This window comes from Scyliorhinus torazame, chromosome 20, assembly GCF_047496885.1.
Source record: "Scyliorhinus torazame isolate Kashiwa2021f chromosome 20, sScyTor2.1, whole genome shotgun sequence".
Classification (NCBI taxonomy): Eukaryota; Metazoa; Chordata; class Chondrichthyes; order Carcharhiniformes; family Scyliorhinidae; genus Scyliorhinus; species Scyliorhinus torazame.
In genome coordinates, this window is record NC_092726.1 from 20,976,785 (window position 1) to 20,997,971 (window position 21,187).

The 21,187-nt window shown below is 49.8% G+C and overlaps 1 protein-coding gene across 2 annotated transcripts in view; it reads left to right on the forward strand.

The window, feature by feature from the left end:
* LOC140396944 (histone acetyltransferase KAT6A-like) overlaps window positions 1-21,187 on the forward strand; it is a 616,358-nt gene that overhangs the window by 565,988 nt on the left and 29,183 nt on the right. For both annotated transcript variants that reach the window (XM_072485891.1, XM_072485892.1), the window contains exons 10-12: window positions 14,931-15,072; window positions 18,020-18,181; window positions 20,219-20,312. In XM_072485891.1, coding sequence (XP_072341992.1) covers window positions 14,931-15,072; window positions 18,020-18,181; window positions 20,219-20,312 — 398 coding nt within the window. The remainder of the gene's footprint in view (window positions 1-14,930; window positions 15,073-18,019; window positions 18,182-20,218; window positions 20,313-21,187) is intronic.

The window sequence follows — 21,187 nt, forward strand, 5'->3', positions numbered from 1 at the left end:
GCAGTAATGTAGGACATGTAGCAGCCTGTTTGACACAGCAAACCCACGTAAACAGAAATGTGATAAGAACCAGATCGTCTGTTGTTGTGAGATTCATTAAATACTAGCAAGGGCACCGGAGATCACTCACCTGCTCTTCTTCAAATTAGTGCCATGGAATCTGTTGCCTCCATCAGAGCAGGCTGCTTTAATGTCTCACCCGACAGTGCCGCACTTCCTCGCCATTCGACTAGAGTGTCAAAACTCTTGAGTTTTGTGCTCATGCCCTGGTGTGAGTCTTGAACCAGTTGGAGCGCTACCAACTGAATCATGGCTGACTCGAGGAGGAAGAAGGAAAAAGTTGGAAGAATTTCATCCAGGCGAGATAGATTGGTGCTGGGGGACACATCAGTAACATAAACTTCTTACAGTCTAAATACTGGGGAATGAAAAGCTTTCACTCCCCTGTCCCTGCCACCCATTGCTCACTGTGATGTCCATGCAATGCTACAAACACAGTTAAATCAAATCCTGAAACTGTGTTAACGACAGGGAGGTTGTTCCACCCTCAGGTTTGCAGAACAAAACAATTTCATTCACCAGTTAGAGGAAATTTATTCAACGGTCATAATGGAGAATTAATTTGGAACATTATCCATATTCTGAATCAGTAATAAACAAGGTGAATGCTGACTTCCGGTTGCGGCTATGCCTAGGTAGGTCGCACGTTCGGCAGCTCCCGCAGGGAACGGACTTTTGGGCTCTCCAGAGGGGCCCCAACGGCAATTGTTCGACGGCTTCCAGTGTGGGAAGGTGACAGCAGGGTCCCCCCGACATTATATGGATTGGACCAGGAGTGGAGCGGTGAAAAAAGTGATCTTGGGGCAGCGAAAAGTGCGAGGGAGGAAAAGCAAGATGGCGACGGGTGGAGACCAAGCAGCATGGGCGCAGTGGTCGCAGGAGCAGCAGGAGTTTCTTAAACGCTGCTTTGAGGAGCTGAAGACAGAAATGCTGGCGCCAATGAAGGCGGCGATTGAGAAGCTTGTGGAGACCCAGAAGGCCCAAGGGACGGCGATCCGGGAGGTGCGGCAAAAAGCCTCGGAGAACGAGGATGAGATCTTGGGCCTGGCGGTGAAATGGAGGCGCACGAGGCGCTGCACAAGAGGTGGGCGGAAAAATTCGAGGAGCTGGAGAATAGGTCAAGGTGGAAGAATCTTCGGATTCTGGGTCTCCCTGAAGGAGCGGAGGGGCCCGATGCCGGGGCATATATGAGCACGATGCTCAATTTGCTGATGGGCGCAGGAGCCTTCCCGAGGCCCCTGGAGTTAGATGGGGCTCATCGGGTCCTGGCAAGGAGACCCAAGGCCAACGAGCCGCCAAGGGCTGTAGTGGTGAGGTTCCACTGCTTTATGGACAGAGAGTATGTCCTGAGATGGGCCAAAAAAGAGCGGAGCAGCAGTTGGGAGAACACGGAGATCCGAATTTATCAAGATTGGAGTGCGGAGGTGGCTAAGAAGAGAGCTGGTTTCAATCGGGCTAAGGCGGTGCTCCATTGAAAGGGGGTGAAGTTCGGTATGCTGCAGCCAGCGCGATTGTGGGTCACGTTCCAAGATCGGCACCACTATTTTGAAACGCCCAATGAGGCATGGAGTTTTATACGGACTGAAAAGTGGGACTCAAATTGAGGGTTTGTCGTGGGGGGATGTTTACTGTGTTCACTGTGTTTATTACGTTTGGGGAATGTTTTTTTGGTTTGAGTGCTGGGTGGGGATCATAGAATTTTCATAGAATTTACAGTGCAGAAGGAGGCCATTCGGCCCATCGAGTCTGCACCGGCTCTTGGAAAGAGCACCTTACCCAAGGTCAACATCTCCACCCTGTCCCCATAACCCAGTAAACCCACCCAACACTAAGGGCAATTTTTGGACACTAAGGGCAATTTTATCGCGGCCAATCCACCTAACCTGCACATCTTTGGACTGTGGGAGGAAACTGGAGCACCCGGAGGAAACCCACGCACACACTGGGAGGATGTGCAGACTCCGCACAGACAGTGACCCAAGCCGGAATCGAACCTGGGACCCTGGAGCTGTGAAGCAATTGTGCTATCCACAATGCGACCGTGCTGGGATGGGTGAATGGATTTGATGTGGGAGCTGTGGGTGTCGGTGTTGGAGGGGCAGGCCCCCACGGAGGAAGAGGGGGAGTGGAGGCCCGGGGATGGGAAATTGGGGTAAGGCCGCAAAATGGAGCTGCGCCAGAGGGGGCGGGGCCGGCTCAGGAAAGCGCGGGCTTTTTCCCACGCTAGGGAAGGACGGGAGTGGGGCCGGAGGGGGGGAAGGGCGGTGCTGGAGAGGAGCGCACACTGACTGCCAAGGGGAGGGGGGATTCTCACACTGGGAGGTCGATGGAATGGCGGGAGAGGCCGGGGTCAGCAGGAGTCAGCTGACTTACGGGAGTGTTCAGGGGGGAGCAAAATGACTAGATGTGGATCTAGTGGGGGGAGGGGGGGAACGGGGTTGTTGCTGCATTGGCCAAAGGGGAACTGGAAGTAGGAGAGGTGGTCGGGGCGGGGGTCCGCCGCCTGGGAGGTGCGGGCACGTGACTGGCCTAGAAAAGGAGATGGCTAGTCGGCGGGGGGGGGGGGGAGTAGCCCCCCAATCCGGCTGATAAATTGGAATGTGAGGGGCCTGAACGGGCCGGTCAAGAGGGCCCGGGTGTTCGCGCACTGAAGGGGACTGAAGGCAGACCTGGTTATGCTCCAGGAGACACATTTGAAGGTGGCAGATCAGGTTAGGCTGAGAAAGGGATGGGTAGGGCAGGTCTTCCATTCAGGGCTGGATGCGAAGAACAGAGGGGTTGCAATACTGGTGGGGAAGCGGGTGTCGTTTGAGGCAATGAATATTGTAATGGATAATGGAGGTCGATATGTGATGGTGAGTGGTAGGTTGCAGGGGGTGCGGGTGGTACTGGTGAACGTATATGCCCCGAATTGGGATGAGGCCGGATTTATGAAACGCATGCTGGGTCGGATTCTGGATCTGGAGGTAGGAAGCTTGATAATGGGGTGGGGGGGACTTCAACATGGTGCTGGACCCAGCACTGGACCGCTCAAGGTCCAGGACGGGTAAGAGGCCGGCTGCGGCCAAGGTGCTTAGGGGGTTTATGGACCAGATGGGGGGAGTGGATCCATGGAGGTTTGTCAGGCCACCAGCCAGGGAATTTTTCTTCTTTTCCCACGTCCATAGAGCCTACTCCCGGATTTTGAGTAGGGCGCTAATCACGAAAGTGGAGGGAACGGAATATTCGGCCATAGCCATCTCGGACCACGCCCCGCATTGGGTGGAGCTGGAGTTGGGGGAGGAGAGGGACCAGCGCCCGCTGTGGCGCCTTGATGTGGGACTATTGGCAGATGAGGAGGTGTCCGGGCGGGTGCAGGGGTGCATTGAAAGATAATTGGAGCCCAACGACAACGGGGAGGTGGGGGTAGTCTTGGAGGCACTGAAGGCGGTGGTTAGGGGACAGCTAATCTCCATTAGGGCCCACAGGGAGAAGAGAGAGGGGAGGGAGAGGGAGAGGTTGGTGGGGGAGATTTTAAGGGTGGACAGGAGGTATGCAGAGGCCCCCCCGAGGGGGGGCTACTCAGGGAGCGACGGAACCTCCAGACGGAGTTCGACCTGTTGACCACAGGGAAAGCAGAGGCACAGTGGAGGAAAGCGCAGGGGGCCACGTAGGAGTATGGGGAGAAGGCGAGTCAGATGCTGGCACATCAGCTTCGTAAGAGGGAGGCAGCGAGGGAGATTGGTGGGGGAATAGAGGTGCGGAGTGCGGTGATAGAGGGGGGAATACGGTGCGGAGTGCGGTGAGAGTAAACAAGGTATTTAGGGACTTCTATGGGGATCTGTACAGGTCTGAGCCCCCAGCAGGAGAGGAGGGGATGCGACGATTCTTAGATCAGCTGAGGTTCCCGAGGGTGGAGGAGGAGGAGGTGGCTGGTTTAGGGCCGCCGATTGGGCTGGAGGAGCTGGTTAAAGGATTGGGGAGCATGCAGGCGGGGAAGGCCCCGGGGCCAGATGGGTTCCCGGTTGAATTCTACAGGAAATACGTGGACCTGCTGGGCCCGTTGCTAGTGACTTTCAATAAGGCAAGGGAGGGGGGATCTTGCCCCCGATAATGTCTAGGGCGCTGATTTCTTTGATCCTGAAGCGGGACAAGGACCCACTGCAATGTGGGTCGTATAGACCGATCTCGCTCCTCAATGTTGATGCTAAGTTGCTGGCAAAGGTGCTGGCTACGAGAATTGAGGACTGTGTCCCGGGGGTGATCCATGAGGACCAGACGGGATTTGTGAAGGTTAGGCAATTAAATACAAATGTGCAGAGGCTCCTCAATGTGATTATGAAGTGGAGGTAGTGGCAGCTATGGACGCGGAGAAGGCCTTTGACCAGGTGGAGTGGGAGTATCTTTGGGAAGTGTTGCGGAGGTTCGGGGAGGGGTTCATCAGCTGGGTCAGGCTGCTATATAGAGCCCCGGTGGCGAGTGTGGCTACGAATCGGCGGAGGTCGGAGTACTTTCGGCTGCACCGGGGGACGAGGCAGGGGTGTCCCCTGTCCCCCTTGTTGTTTGCACTGGCAATTGAGCCTCTGGCCATGGCACTGAGGGAGTCCAGGAAATGGAGAGGACTGGTCCGAGGGGGAGAGGAACACCGGGCGTCGCTGTATGCGGACGACCTGTTGCTGTGGCAGATCCAGTGGAGGGGATGGCGGAGGTCATGCGGATCCTAAGGGAGTTTGGGGACTTTTCGGGGTATAAACTCAACGTGGGGAAGAGTGAGCTCTTTGTGGTGCATTCAAGGGACCAGGGAAGGGGGATAGACGAGCTACCGCTGAGGAGGGCGGAAAGGAGCTTTTGGTACCTTGGGATCCAAGTACCTAGGAGTTGGGGGGCCCTGCACAAACTTAATTTGACGCGGTTGGTGGAGCAGATGGAGGAGGATTTTAAAAGATGGGATGTGCTGCCACTCTCACTAGCGGGTAGGGTCGGTCAAAATGACGGTCCCCAAGGCCTTTTTCAAACGGATAAGTAGGAGCATCATGGGTTTTGTGGGGGCGAATAAGACCCTGAGGGTGAAGAGAGTGTTTCTGGAGCGTAGCAGGGACAGGGGGGGGCTGGCGCTGCCGAATTTGTGCGGCTATTATTGGGCAGCCAATGTATGTAATGGAGGGAGAGGGGGTGGCGTGGAAGAGGTTAAAGATGGCGTCCTGTGTGGGCACGAGCCTGAGGGCGCTGGCGACGGCACCGCTGCCGCTCTCGCCGACAAGGTACACCACGAGTCCGGTGGTGGCGGCGACGTTGAAGATCTGGGGGCAGTGGAGGCGACACAGGGGCGAGGTGGGAGCCTCGGTTTGGTCCCCGATTCCAGAGAACCATCGGTTCATCCCGGGAAGGATGGATGGGGGGTTTCGGAGCTGGCATCGGGCAGGGATTAGAAGAATGGGGGACCTGTTCATCGATGGGACGTTTGCGAGCCTAGGGGCGCTGGAGGAGAAGTTTGGGTTACCCCCGGGAAATGCTTTCAGGTACATGCAAGTGAGGGCGTTTGTGAGGCGGCAGGTGAGGGAATTCCCGCTGCTCCCGGCACAGGGGATTCAGGACAGGGTGATTTCGGGTGGATGAGTTGGAGAGGGCAAGGTGTCGGCGATTTACCAGGAGCTGAAGGAAGAGGAGGAGGCCTCGGTGGAGGAGTTAAGGGGCAAGTGGGAGAAGGAGCTTGGGGAGGAGATAGATGAGGGTTTGTGGGCTGATGCCCTGAGTAGGGTTAATTCTTCCTCCTCTTGCGCCAGGCTCAGCCTGATACAGTTTAAAGTTGTTCACAGAGCGCATATGACAGGGGCGAGGTTGAGTAGGTTCTTTGGGGTGGAGGACAGGTGTGGGAGGTGCTCAGGAAGCCCGGCAAATCACGTCTATATGTTCTGGTCGTGCCTGGCACTGGATGGGTTTTGGAGGGGTTTTGCGAGGACTATGTCCAAGGTGGTGAAAGCCCGGGTCAAGCCGAGCGGGGGGTTGGCACTATTTGGGGTGGCGGACGAGCCGGGAGTGCAGGAGGCGAAAGAGGCCGGTATTCTGGCCTTTGCGTCCCTGGTAGCCCGCCGGAGGATTTTGCTATTATGGAAAGATGCGAAGCCCCCTTGTGTGGAAGCTTGGATCAATGACATGGCATGGTTCATCAAGCTGGAGAAGATAAAGTTTGCCTTGAGAGGGTCTGCGCAGGGGTTCCTCAGGCGGTGGCAACCGTTCCTAGACTGTGTCGCGGAGCGTTAGGAGGAGGTCAGCAGCAGTAGCAACCCAGGGGCGGGGAGAGGGGGGGGGGGGGGCGTTTGGGTGGGTGGGGGGGGGCTTCCCTATTGGTGCTTTTAAATATCATATGGGGGGTTATTGTATATGGGGGAAATCCAATGTATAATGTTTGATTGTTGTGTTCTTGTTTCTTTCTTTTTGTTGGGGGGGGGGGGGGTGGGGGTGGTTGTTGAAAATCTGTTGAAAATTTTGAATAAATATATTTTTTTGTTATAAAAACAAGGTGAATGCTGACTATTAACATGCAGCAATGTATGCAGTGTTCCAGAATGATTTCAAACTATTTCAATACTCTTATTACAATGATTTCAATACTATTATCACTCAAACAGCACATTGCCAGCATTGTTTTCTGGGCTGAGGGGCATCCATCTCATTCCTCGTGTGAAACACTTTGGTGAGGACAATGCCCACCAGTCTGCCACTCTGCAGGTTATTGCCATCATGTTACACAATATTCAAGGGACAGTGTAACATTGATCAGTTTTCCATTAGTGTTGTGCAAACTTGGAACACTGCTCAGGAGAGAACTCTTGTTCAACCAGAATGCTCCATTAAACCATTTTGACTCCTGAAGAATTGTTTTAAGGTTTTCTTTCACAAAGTGGTTGTTTCCAGTTTATTATGGGCCATTTAAAACCAGAAGAATGAAACTGTCTTCTATTACAATAGTGAAGTGATTGAATTTCGCTCGGAACATGAAGGAGCTCAATAACCCCTCTGACAACCAGCTGCCGTATGACGCTGTCTGACCATCTTCCTTCACAAGGGAGGTGGTGCAGATAGGTCACCACCTTCCCCACCCAGCAGTGAATCAGAAATAACAGTCCACGTCTGACAGTGAAAACTCGGAACCAAATTAACCCTGTGTGGCAGATTCAGTCATCCTGAATGTGAACAAAGCAAATCGGCAGACTGTTTACTTCTGACAATCCAGGTTGGTTTACAAGTATAACCAGGAGGGAGAAAGATTTTAATCAGAACTGGCAATCTCCTCTGTCAACTGTTAGCCTAACAGACAGGATATTTATCTGCAAGCTTTTGTTAGCGTGTGCAGCTTGCTTCGACCTGCACGCCCTTTTTTGCACTTGGGTCCCAGGGTCTACCAACCTGTGCGTCAAATGGGATATGCTGTGCATCAATGTACAGTGAACAAAAAGGGCAATTTTCTATGGATCTCTGAGCCGCGGTTTGGCCACGGTTAAACCTGATGTAGATCTCTGTGCCGTGGATCTCTGTGCCGTGGATCTCTGAGCCGTGGATCTCTGAGCCGTGGTTTGGCCACGGTTAAACCTGATGTAGATCTCTGTGCCGTGGATCTCTGTGCCGTGGATCTCTGAGCCGTGGATCTCTGTGCCGTGGTTTGGCCACGGTTAAACCTGATGTAGATCTCTGTGCCGTGGATCTCTGTGCCGTGGTTTGGCCACGGTTAAACCTGATGTAGATCTCTATGCCGTGGATCTCTGTGCCGTGGGTCTCAGTGCCGTGGATCTCTGTGCCGTGGATCTCTGTGCCGTGGATCTCTGAGCCGTGGTTTGGCCACGGTTAAACCTGATGTAGATCTCTGTGCCGTGGATCTCTGTGCCGTGGATCTCTGTGCCGTGGATCTCTGAGCCGTGGTTTGGCCACGGTTAAACCTGATGTGGATCTCTGTGCCGTGGATCTCTGTGCCGTGGATCTCTGAGCCGTGGTTTGGCCACGGTTAAACCTGATGTGGATCACTGTGCCGTGGATCTCTGTGCCGTGGATCTCTGTGCCGTGGATCTCTGTGCCGTGGATCTCTGTGCCGTGGGTCTCTGTGCCGTGGATCTCTGTGCCGTGGTTTGGCCACGGTTAAACCTGATGTAGATCTCTGTGCCGTGGATCTCTGTGCCGTGGATCTCTGAGCCGTGGTTTGGCCACGGTTAAACCTGATGTGGATCTCTGTGCCGTGGATCTCTGTGCCGTGGGTCTCTGTGCCGTGGATCTCTGTGCCGTGGATCTCTGTGCCGTGGTTTGGCCACGGTTAAACCTGATGTAGATCTCTGTGCCGTGGATCTCTGTGCCATGGGTCTCTGTGCCGTGGATCTCTGAGCCGTGGTTTGGCCACGGTTAAACCTGATGTGGATCTCTGTGCCGTGGTTTGGCCACGGTTAAACCTGATGTAGATCTCTGTGCCATGGATCTCTGTGCCGTGGGTCTCTGTGCCGTGGATCTCTGTGCCGTGGATCTCTGTGCCGTGGTTTGGCCACGGTTAAACCTGATGTGGATCTCTGTGCCGTGGATCTCTGTGCCGTGGATCTCTGTGCCGTGGATCTCTGTGCCGTGGATCTCTGTGCCGTGGATCTCTGTGCCGTGGATCTCTGAGCCGTGGTTTGGCCACGGTTAAACCTGATGTAGATCTCTGTGCCGTGGATCTCTGTGCCGTGGATCTCTGTGCCGTGGATCTCTGTGCCGTGGATCTCTGAGCCGTGGTTTGGCCACGGTTAAACCTGATGTGGATCTCTGTGCCGTGGATCTCTGTGCCGTGGATCTCTGTGCCGTGGATCTCTGTGCCGTGGTTTGGCCACGGTTAAACCTGATGTGGATCTCTGTGCCGTGGATCTCTGTGCCGTGGATCTCTGAGCCGTGGTTTGGCCACGGTTAAACCTGATGTGGATCTCTGTGCCGTGGATCTCTGTGCCGTGGATCTCTGAGCCGTGGTTTAGCCACGGTTAAACCTGATGTGGATCTCTGTGCCGTGGATCTCTGTGCCGTGGATCTCTGTGCCGTGGATCTCTGTGCCGTGGATCTCTGAGCCGTGGTTTGGCCACGGTTAAACCTGATGTGGATCTCTGTGCCGTGGATCTCTGTGCCGTGGATCTCTGAGCCGTGGATCTCTGTGCCGTGGATCTCTGTGCCGTGGATCTCTGTGCCGTGGATCTCTGTGCCGTGGATCTCTGTGCCGTGGATCTCTGTGCCGTGGATCTCTGTGCCGTGGTTTGGCCACGGTTAAACCTGATGTGGATCTCTGTGCCGTGGATCTCTGAGCCGTGGATCTCTGTGCCGTGGATCTCTGTGCCGTGGATCGCTGTGCCGTGGATCTCTGTGCCGTGGATCTCTGAGCCGTGGTTTGGCCACGGTTAAACCTGATGTGGATCTCTGTGCCGTGGATCTCTGAGCCGTGGATCTCTGTGCCGTGGATCTCTGTGCCGTGGATCGCTGTGCCGTGGATCTCTGAGCCGTGGTTTGGCCACGGTTAAACCTGATGTAGATCTCTGTGCCGTGGATCTCTGTGCCGTGGTTTGGCCACGGTTAAACCTGATGTGGATCTCTGTGCCGTGGATCTCTGTGCCGTGGATCTCTGAGCCGTGGTTTGGCCACGGTTAAACCTGATGTGGATATCTGTGCCGTGGATCTCTGTGCCGTGGATCTCTGTGCCGTGGATCTCTGAGCCGTGGTTTGGCCATGGTTAAACCTGATGTGGATCTCTGTGCCGTGGATCTCTGTGCCGTGGGTCTCTGTGCCGTGGATCTCTGTGCCGTGGATCTCTGAGCCGTGGTTTGGCCACGGTTAAACCGATGTAGATCTCTGTGCCGTGGATCTCTGTGCCGTGGATCTCTGAGCCGTGGATCTCTGAGCCGTGGTTTGGCCACGGTAAAACCTGATGTAGATCTCTGTGCCGTGGATCTCTGTGCCGTGGGTCTCTGTGCCGTGGATCTCTGAGCTGTGGATCTCTGAGCCGTGGTTTGGCCACGGTTAAACCTGATGTGGATCTCTGTGCCGTGGATCTCTGAGCCGTGGATCTCTGTGCCGTGGATCTCTGTGCCGTGGATCTCTGTGCCGTGGATCTCTGAGCCGTGGATCTCTGTGCCGTGGATCTCTGAGCCGTGGTTTGGCCACGGTTAAACCTGATGTGGATCTCTGTGCCGTGGATCTCTGTGCCGTGGATCTCTGTGCCGTGGATCTCTGAGCCGTGGTTTGGCCACGGTTAAACCTGATGTAGATCTCTGAGCTGTGGATCTCTGTGCCGTGGATCTCTGTGCCGTGGATCTCTGTGCCGTAGATCTCTGTGCCGTGGATCTCTGAGCCGTGGTTTGGCCACGGTTAAACCTGATGTGGATCTCTGTGCCGTGGATCTCTGAGCCGTGGATCTCTGTGCCGTGGATCTCTGTGCCGTGGATCTCTGTGCCGTGGGTCTCTGTGCCGTGGATCTCTGTGCCGTGGATCTCTGTGCCGTGGTTTGGCCACTGTTAAACCTGATGTAAATCTCTGTGCCGTGGATCTCTGTGCCGTGGATCTCTGTGCCGTGGATCTCTGTGCCGTGGATCTCTGTGCCGTGGATCTCTGTGCCGTGGGTCTCTGTGCCGTGGATCTCTGTGCCGTGGATCTCTGTGCCGTGGTTTGGCCACTGTTAAACCTGATGTAAATCTCTGTGCCGTGGATCTCTGTGCCGTGGATCTCTGTGCCGTGGATCTCTGTGCCGTGGATCTCTGTGCCGTGGATCTCTGAGCCGTGGTTTGGCCACGGTTAAACCTGATGTACAGTAAGAAGTCTTACAACACCAGGTTAAAGTCCAACAGGTTTGTTTCGATGTCACTAGCTTTCGGAGCGCTGCTCCTTCCTCAGGTGAATGAAGAGGTCTGTTCCAGAAACACATATATAGACAGATTCAAAGATGCCATACAATGCTTGGAATGCGAGCATTAGCAGGTGATTAAATCTTTACAGGTCCAGAGATGGGGTAACCCCAGGTTAAAGAGGTGTGAATTGTACCAAGCCAGGACAGTTGGTAGGATTTTGCAGGCCAGATGGTGGGGGATGAATGTAATGCGACATGAATCCCAGGTCCCGGTTGAGGCCGCACTCATGTGTGCGGAACTTGGCTATAAGTTTCTGCTCGGCGATTCTGCGTTGTCGCGGGTCCTGAAGGCCGCCTTGGAGAACGCTTACCCGGAGATCAGAGGCTGAATGCCCTTGACTGCTGAAGTGTCCCCCGACTGGAAGGGAACATTCCTGCCTGGTGATTGTTGCGCGATGTCCGTTCATTCGTTGTCGCAGCGTCTGCATGGTCTCGCCAATGTACCACGCTTCGGGACATCCTTTCCTGCAGCATATGAGGTAGACAACGTTGGCCGAGTCGCACGAGTATGTACCGCGTACCTGGTGGGTGGTGTTCTCACGTGTAATAGTTCGACACTGTCCTGGCTTGGTACAATTCACACCTCTTTAACCTGGGGTTACCCCATCTCTGGATCTGTAAAGATTTAATCACCTGCTAATGCTCGCATTCCTAGCATTGTTTGGCATCTTTGAATTTGTCTATATATGTGTTTCTGGAACAGACCTCTTCATTCACCTGAGGAAGGAGCAGCGCTCCGAAAGCTAGTGACATCGAAACAAACCTGTTGGACTTTAACCTGGTGTTGTAAGACTTCTTACTGTGCTCACCCCAGTCCAACGCCGGCATCTCCACAAACCTGATGTAGATCTCTGAGCCGTGGATCTCTGAGCCGTGGTTTGGCCACTGTTAAACCTGATGGATTGATGGATGCCGGACAAGGAATGACCAAAAATAAATCCAGAATTTGCTGGGATAATTTTGAAGGCATTCTTGAGCTATGTATTTCTCCGGAGCAGTGAAACAATATGGTTGATCCCAAACACCGCATTTGAACGTCCTTCCCCATTACTCAGTGTGAATGGAGTCATTTGGATTGAACCAGTTCCCATTTACTCACACTATGTTGCAATGCAATATACCAAATTGAATCACACCATCAAGAATTCATGATCTTACCACTTAAATGTACAGTACTGATGCTTTTCATTACTCTGTGCACTGAACATGTAGCTCATTATACACCAATTCCCCATCACACATTTTCAGTTTGCATTGCAATATGTTTTAATGAGAGTCATCATCAAAGCTCCAATGCTTTTTATGCTGAAATACGGCACAAGGAGCTCATTAAATCAAAGAGATACAACCGAGTGGTTAAATTAAGTTGAGATGTCCTTTTTTTTTAGTATTGAAGTATGCTGCAACATTGATTGTGACCATTAGTGGCTAGTGATTTAACTAATGAATTGCAGCTCCCAGCCTTATTAGAGCAAATCAAGCTTTTAACATGTACAAATGACCATACTCTCAGCTGATAGCAGGCTCGCAAGTACACTCGGCATTCTTGATATCATAGAGTGTCGTCAATTGGTAGACTTAATTAAATTGGACCAGATAACTGTGATAGAAAAAAGATCACACATGGGCTAATACTCTTTAATATTGTGGAAAGGTCTTTCTTTATTCCTCCTTAAAGCAATAACGCCTTACTGAGATACCATTCCTGGGGACCAATGATATGCAGTGGTTGCAATTCTTGAGCTAACTCTGGTGGTAGCTGAGCGGGGAGTAGGTGGGAGAAAAGAGGCCACACTTGCTGATTATTGCCAGTGAGCACCTTCCCTCTGACCAGGCCCATGAACATGGCACTGTTGGTTGGCGGGAACTCATTAGGAGCTGAAATGGAAACAAACTTTTCTGGCATGTCAGCCTTCACCTGACCACAGCACACATGCAGTGCCTCCCTTCACCTGAATTCACTCACTCACTGCTAGGTTCATGACCTGCTTGTACATTTTTCTGTTCTCCTGCACTTTGATGTGAGTTGATGATTCCAGATCCAGTTTAATATTTTCATTCAATGGTTTATCCGCAAGTTGATTCCGGGAATCTCTGCTGAATAGAGTTTTTGCTTTTGGATTTGCTGAAAATGTTTAGTTGCAGGAATTTATTGGATCAGAATTGATTGGCAGTTTCAACAAATCTAAGCGCACAAACTATGCAAATTGGACTTGTGCCTATCAGACGAGCCACAGAAATAGTGGTTGTGGAGCCTAGACATTACGCATGGACGCAAATAAAGTTGCAGCTGAGGCAGAATAGATGCAGTGTTGGATTCTCTGCATCATGGAGAATGTATTTCATTGGGCGAGACTCTTGTTAATCTTGTTTACTGAACTTGAGCTCACTCTTTAGATTGGGCAGGCTTTCTTCGTACATATGATTGATGTCTGTGCGCACTTATTCCGGGTTCTTAGCCACACTAACGAAAATAGATATCTCCTGACCACATCTGCATATATTGTGTTATCTGACATTTCCGACACTGCAGTAAGGTTAGCATCGAACAGGTGGTTGGAGGGCAATTGTGGAAAGTGTTTTATTCGCTTTTAAATAGTTTGAGTTGCCATTGTGATGTTGCTGAAGAAACCGGGGGTGCCGAATACTTGACCACCCCTCTCCCTATTCACCTACACCAAACCAGAGTAAACTCTTGCTTCTACTAGCATCGAGCTAGATTTTGCTTTTCATCAGCTTGAAGTAGTTCGCTTTGCACCATTGGTGGAGCAATTTGAAATTGACATTTGTGCGCCTTTGGTTTCTGTTGAACTGAAATATTTTGTATTGACTTGGTTTTCTCACACGCTTTCTCTCGACCCCATAGTGCAGCCTGCTCACAATAATACACGCAAGAATAGTCGCACTTCACTTGCCAGTCACGTTGTCTTTTTTCACCCCATCAAAGTGATGTTGGTGCGATAAACTCTGGGCAATGAAACAGTTCATCTCTAAAGAAGAATGAGATACATTTTGACCACTAGATTAAAACACATTCGTTCAGAATTGAACACGGTTGGATTTTCAATAAAATCTGTTCGCAAACCTGATAAAAGATCAATGTTTCATCTAAAGTGAATAATACTCACGAAACGTCCCTTTGAAGGGAAACCAGGGGAAAGATAGTGACAAAGTAGCTGGAGGCGGTTTTTAAATAATCGGTGCAAGGGTTAAGAATGCATTGCTTGCACATTTTCCTGTTTACTTAACCCTCCTAACCTTACAAGTTATAATAACCTTCGACTCAGGGTGAAGAGCATAAATGACAACTTAACAAAGGGTATGTAGCATCACAGGAAGCCCTCGGGGTGCTTTGACCCTCCCTATTTCCTACAATACCACTTCTCAGTTTGGGTTACTTTTTTTCAACAACAGTTATCCTTCCATATTTGGACTTTTTTTAGCCCTGTCGTCTCCGATTCCAATCACATTTGGCGGTCAAAGTGTTGTTTCATTGTAGGATTTCATATTGTGGGAATTTTCCCAATTTTTTATGGAGCAAGCTTTTTTATTGAAGGATTATTATTCAGTTGATGTTTCACTTTTCCATCTTATGCAACCGCCCCCGCCCCCCCCTCAACCACCACCAAAATACCCCCACTTTGCTTTCTCACTTTTGCTGATGTTTGGCGGCAGCTGTACCTAAACCGTACAAGAATCTTAATCTACCTGGATCGTCTGCGCACCCGCGGTTTCACAGACCGGGTTGTATTCCAGTAATTTGCATTGGCGGTGCCTCTCGAGCGTAAAATAAAGCGGCACCTGTGACTGTAAGAGATGGGTAGACAAGAGGTGTGTGTCTTGAGTGGTTGTTGGAAAGCCAATAAAACCTCTGCGCACACAAACAGCTCTTGATGTGTGTGTGTGGGGAAAGATGGTGAGATGTCAAATCGCTGCCATTGCAAAAACTGATAATGCCCTGGCGTGCTCTTATCAATGCATTTGTCCCTTTCAGGCTGCCTAAGTTGTACTTGTGCGAATTTTGCCTCAAGTATATGAAGAGCAAAAGCATTTTGCAGCAGCACATGAGGAAATGTAATTGGTTTCACCCACCTGCCAATGAGATTTACAGGAAAGACCGCATCTCTGTGTTTGAAGTAAGTTTGGACTGAAATTGGTCTGCTATGGAACAGTTAAATTGTTATTCAATGCAGATGGTCAGAACATTAAATATACCCTTCTTTCATGAGCAAAGCCTTCTGTGTCCATTCTGACCCAACCTGAAGGGTGACTGACCAAAAGGATTTGAATCATTTCATGTCAAGTCACTTGCTCCTTTTTCCGTAGTGTCCAGTGTGGTGAAAATGATATAGATACGCATATCGACCAAACGTTTCAAATCACTCAACGATTCCAAAAAAGCCAATAAATCAGAAGGTGAACATAGAAACAGACATAGAAATTAGAAGCAGGAGGAGGCCATTCGGCCCTTCAAGCCTGTTCCATCATTCATTAGGATCATGGCTGATCAAGTTCAATATCCTGATCCCATTTCCCCCCCCCCCCCCCATTCCTTTGATCCCTTTAGCCCCAAGAGCTAAATCTAATTCCATCTTGAAATCTCACAACGTTTTTGTCTCAACTACTTTCTGTGGTAGCGAATTCCACAGATTCACCGCTCTCTGGGTGAAGAAATTTCTCCTCACCTCAGTCCTAAAAGGTTTACCCCTTATCCTCAAACTATGACCCCTCGTTCTGGACTCCCCCACCATCAGGAACATTCTTTCTGAATCTACCCTGCCCAATCCTGTTAGAATTTTATAAGTTTCTATGAGATACCCTCTCACTCTTCTGAACCCCAATGAATATAATTCTAACCGACTTAGTCTCTCCTCGTATGACAGTCCCGCAACCCCCGCCTGGTAAACCTTGGCTGCGCTCCCTCCATAGCAACAACATCCTTCCTCAGATAAGGACCCCAAAACTGCACACACTACTCCAGGTGTGGCCTCACCAATACCCTGCACAATTGCAGTGAAACATCCCGATTCCGATACTCTCATCCTCTCGCTTTGAAGGCCAACATACCATTTGCCTTCCTTACTACCTGCGCGCTTACTTTCAGCGACTGATGCACCAGGACACCAAGGTCTCGCTGAGTATCCACCTCTCTCAATTTACACCCATTCAATAATAATCTGTCTCCCTATTTATTTATTTTATAAATTTAGAATATCCAATTTTTTTTTTCCAATTAAGGGGCAATTTATCGTGGCCAATCCACCTAGCCTGTATATCTTTGGGTTATGGTGGTGAAACCCATGCAGGCATGGGGAGAATGTGCAAACTCCACACAGACAGTGACCCAGGGCTTTGATCGATCCCAGGTCCTGAGCGCCATGAGGCAGCAGTGCTAATCACTATGCCGCCCGTGCCTCCCTATTTTTGCTGCCGAAGTGGATAACCTCACATTTATCCACATTACGCAGCATCTACCATGCATGTACCCACTCACTCAGCCTGTCCAAATCCTGCTCAAGTATCTCTGCATCCTCCTCACAGCTCACCCTCCCACCCAACTTTGTATCGACTGCAATTTTGGAGATAACATTCAGTTCCCTCGTCCAAATGATTTGTATATAATGCGAACAGTTGGGGTCCAAGCATAGATCCCTGCAGTACACCACTAGTCACTGCCTGCCAATCAGAAAAAGACCCATTTATTCCAACTTTTCACTTCCAATCTCCTAACCAGCTTTTTATCTATCTCGAGCCACTACCCGCCATCCCATGCGCTTTAACTTTACACAGTAATCTGTGATGTGAGACCTTATCCAACCCTTGTGAAAATCCAAATAAACCACATCCACCAGTTCTCCCTGGTCAACTCTCCTAGTTATATCTTCAAAGAATTCAAGTAGAATTGTCAAGCATGATTTTCCTTTCGTAAATCCATGCTGTCTTTGACCACTGCTTTCCAAATGTTATGCTATGAAATCCTTGATAATGGCTTTTTCATCAGACTCACCTGAGGAAGGAGCAGCGCTCCGAAAGCTAGTGATTCAAACACTGGCGTCAAACACATCTAATCTTCCGAACAATGTAAGAAGTTTTATAACACCAGGTTAAAGTCCAACAGGTTTGTTTCGAATCATAAGCTAGTGATTCGAAACAAACCTGTTGGACTTTAACCTGGTGTTGTAAGACTTCTTACTGTGCTCACCCCAGTCCAACGCCGGCATCTCCACATCATGGCTATACTGATACTATCTCTAATTTCCCTTGTAAGCCATGGTTTGACCACCGTTCCCTTTCTACTCTTGCGCCAAATACGACAAAACAACGTTAGCAGTTCACCTGTTCGTTCCTTGAATGCGTGCCATTGCCTGTCCACTGTCCTTCCTTTCAGTAATGTTTCCCAGTCTATCATAGCCAACCCATGTCTCATACTATCATAGTTACCTTTTTGAGATTCAGGACCCTGGCCTCAGAATCAACAACCTCCCTATCTACCAAGATAAAGAATACTATCATAGTATGGTCATTCATCCCCAAGGGTTCTCTCACAACTAGGTAAAGTACCTTCAGAGCCTGTCTATGGATAATTACACCTAATTTAAAACTATAAATTAAATGCAACTCTCTGTGCAATGTTGCCTCTCTTGTCATCAATCTGCCTTGTGTCTGCACTCAACTTGAATTGTAATGCAAATTGGAAGTCTTCATACAGATCCCTCTGTTATATTGGTCATTGCTGAACATTTCTGAAGTATTTGTTTATTAATAAAATGTGTTTTTCCTCTTGACTCATTTGTTTTTTACAATAAAATTAACCAAAAACCTCGCAGATCGAGTCGCATAGGAAATATTCAGGAAGTTATTTTTCAATCTGTTTCTCTCCCTCCTTCCCATACTTCCTTCTATTTTGACTCCTCAGGTTAGTCCTTCACCAAGCTCGGTTATTTCCAAAAGCATCTGGCTTTCACCACTTAGTGCTCTTCTTTACTTTCTTTTTGCCCTTAATGAGCGATGAACCTGACCTGGAAATGTGTTCAATATTTTATCATCTCCCTTCCCTTTTGATTGACTGTCCGTTCTGTGCAGGTGGACGGAAACATCAGTACCATATATTGCCAGAATCTGTGTCTACTGGCCAAACTCTTCCTTGACCACAAGACACTGTACTATGATGTGGAGCCCTTCCTCTTCTATGTATTGACACAAAATGACAGCAAAGGCTGCCATCTCGTGGGCTACTTCTCCAAGGTGAGTCCGAATTGTCCTTCATTTCTGAGACTAATGAGAATTCAAAGTAACGGATAATTGTAGCACTTTTTGAAGTTTTAAAACAAGTTTTTGAGATTCTGGTAACTTTTCCATGTTTGCGCATTCATAATATTTGGGATATGAACTGAGTTTTCTGCCCTATATTAAGTTCTACACTGAAGCTTAATTTGTTCCGTGTTCCATCTTGGCTCACTGCCCGATAACTACCACCCTCGCATCTTAATTGCAATCGCAAGAAATGGAGTTGTTTCCACAATTCTGTGGTTCTGCTCCACAGTTGTAGCTCCATTGCTTCCCACCATTGCTCCCACCTTGTTGTGGCCTCGCATCGCTCAGACAAGAGCAACACAAAATCATTAATTTTCACCTGTGACTTTTTAAAGAGGCTGGTTTTCCACATTCCCACCTCCACCATTTCCTCCAGTTACTGCCCCATCTCCAGCCTTCCTTTCCCCTCATGTAGAACATTCTTAACCCATCTCCACGCCATTGCTCTCAACGCTTGGAAACTCTTCATCCACTCTCCTGGCCTGCTGTCAGACTGAAACCGCTCTGAGCCAAGTCACCAGTGACATTGACTGGTGCTACCTGTCTGAAGCGTTGAACATGGTTAACAGCACCATTCTTCTTCCATGTTCCCAGTCACACTGCTCCTTTATGGTTCTGCCCCTACCAGCACATCTCTCGCCAAAGCTCCTCCCAAGTCACCTCCAGCGTTTTCCCATCTTTGAGTCTCCCTCCTACCTCTCCTAATTCTCATCTGTGCGTTGCCTCTTGTGACGATGTGGTTGGATGTCGGTGATGACCGCCTTTGCACTGCCACCCTTTATTCGATGAATAGGTTGCTTGTCTGACAAGAGTTGTGAATTTTTCAGGATTTCATGCAGCTCCACATTGCCAAACCTAAGCCATTCTGATCAATTTGCCCAATTCTATCCCTCTTCCGGATGTTCCACCCGAGTGCACGTGTCTGCCTTGGCAGCACACTGCTACCAGTAAACGCCTTGTCCTTTCCTGTCTCACATCCAGATTTGATTTCTCCCAATGTGTTTTCGCTTCGAACATGATTCCAACTCTTGTCCCCACACTCCATTCCACTAATAATTGGCTTGACCCTGGCTGGTCTGAATTGGGTTTCTGCCCTTCACATCAATTTAATATCTTTGCACAGCCACACCCTGCCCGACAGACAGGAGTCGTGCCTCCTTTTTTCCAGCCCTGATCTGGTGTAGCTGCCCCCCACCCCCCTCTCCCCTTCACCATTGGCAGCAGAGTCTTTACCATTTTGCCTCTCCTCTAATCTGTTCACTTTTACCCCACCTTCAAGTCCACTTGTAAAGCCTGCTTCTTGGTCAACACCCTGGACTCTCTGAATCCTCTCTGGCTTCAGCCACCCCTTTCACATTCAGTCTTCCCCTCTGCAACCCCCCCCCCTCCCCCATTGTGAACAGTTTTGAGACAGTTTGCTAAGTTCAAGGAACGACATGTATACACATTTCTGTTTCCAGTGCACAGAAGGTTCCCTCACTGCAAAGTGTAAAAACCTGGGCTGCCAGTGTGGGTGGATTGGCAGATACGAGTAACAGTGAGGAATTGTGGATTCGTACAAGTGCTGCCACTGGCTGCTGCTGCACGTGAGCCTTGGGACATGCCAGGTCACTTAATTGCCTTCTGGGGCAAAGGGCACGTGTGCAATTTTATTTTGAATATGAAACACGTCTCCGATTTATGCAAATCCACAAAGGAAACTTTCGAGAGCTAGAAACCAGCCACAAATTTTAGGTTTCTTGTTGCCCTATAAATAACTTTCCTGGCAGCAACTTTAAATCGTTAAAAAAAATCCACAAATTGGGCCGTGGAGTTTCTGGAGGAGCGATGGAGGAAGCCAAGGTTTTCCTGGCAAACCTGCACCTATGACCCAGAAAACCTGGACGTCTCGGGGCTAAACCTGGGGAATTCTGGAGGTATGTTCTCATGGTTTACCATTTCTCTTTTTATTCCTCCATTCATATTCAGGAGAAGCATTGCCAGCAGAAATACAATGTATCCTGCATCATGATTCTTCCCCAGTACCAGAGGAAGGGATATGGAAGGTTCCTCATCGACTTCAGTAAGTGGATAATCTTGCAGCACATTTCTGAGATTTCTTGCAAGTGTTTTTTTTTTTAAGTACTCATGTCCACAAAGCAACAAATCCTGCCTCCCTCCATGCACAACATATCGCTGAACTGTGGTACAAAATCTGATGTTCACCCCTCAAAGGGATTCTACGTGGCACAGTGGTTAGCACTGCTGCCTCACAGGGACCCGGGTTCAATTCCGGCCTTGGGTGACTGCATGGAGTCTGCACGTTCTCCCCGTGTCTGCGTGGGTTTCCTCCGGGTGCTGCAGCTTCCTCCCAGTGTCTGCAGATGTGCAGGTTGGGTGGATTGGCCATGATCAATTGCCCCTTTATGTCCAAAAGGCTGGGTGGGATAGGGTGGGGGCCTGGGCCCAGGTAGGGGGCTCTTTCCAATGGTCAGTGCAGACTCAATGGGCTGAATTGCCTCCTGCACTGTCGAGATTCTATGACTCTATGATTGTAATAAAATCCAGCAATGGCATCATTGCAATAACATCGCTGAGAATACAATAATAGGGAAGTTTGACAGCAGTTGTACAGGGTCTTGGTGAGACCTCATCTGGAATACTTGAGTACTGCAGAAAAAAGATGTTTTGTTGAAGCTTTTCATCTTGCACTCATCAGGACAATCACAAGAATACCAATGTCAGAGGAAGCAACAACTTTACTCTGTATGAGAAGAGTGTGCTGACCCCTGCAAGTAGATTCTGATTTGTACAGCCATTGGCAGTTAATGGTGACTGCCGAGCATTGATTGAAGATTTGAATAAGCGACTTGACTCTTTCTGGTCAAGGCATTATCCTGAGGAACAAACAAGCGAATGGCTGTCACTTATTTTGTTGAACTGAAACGGGCACAATGT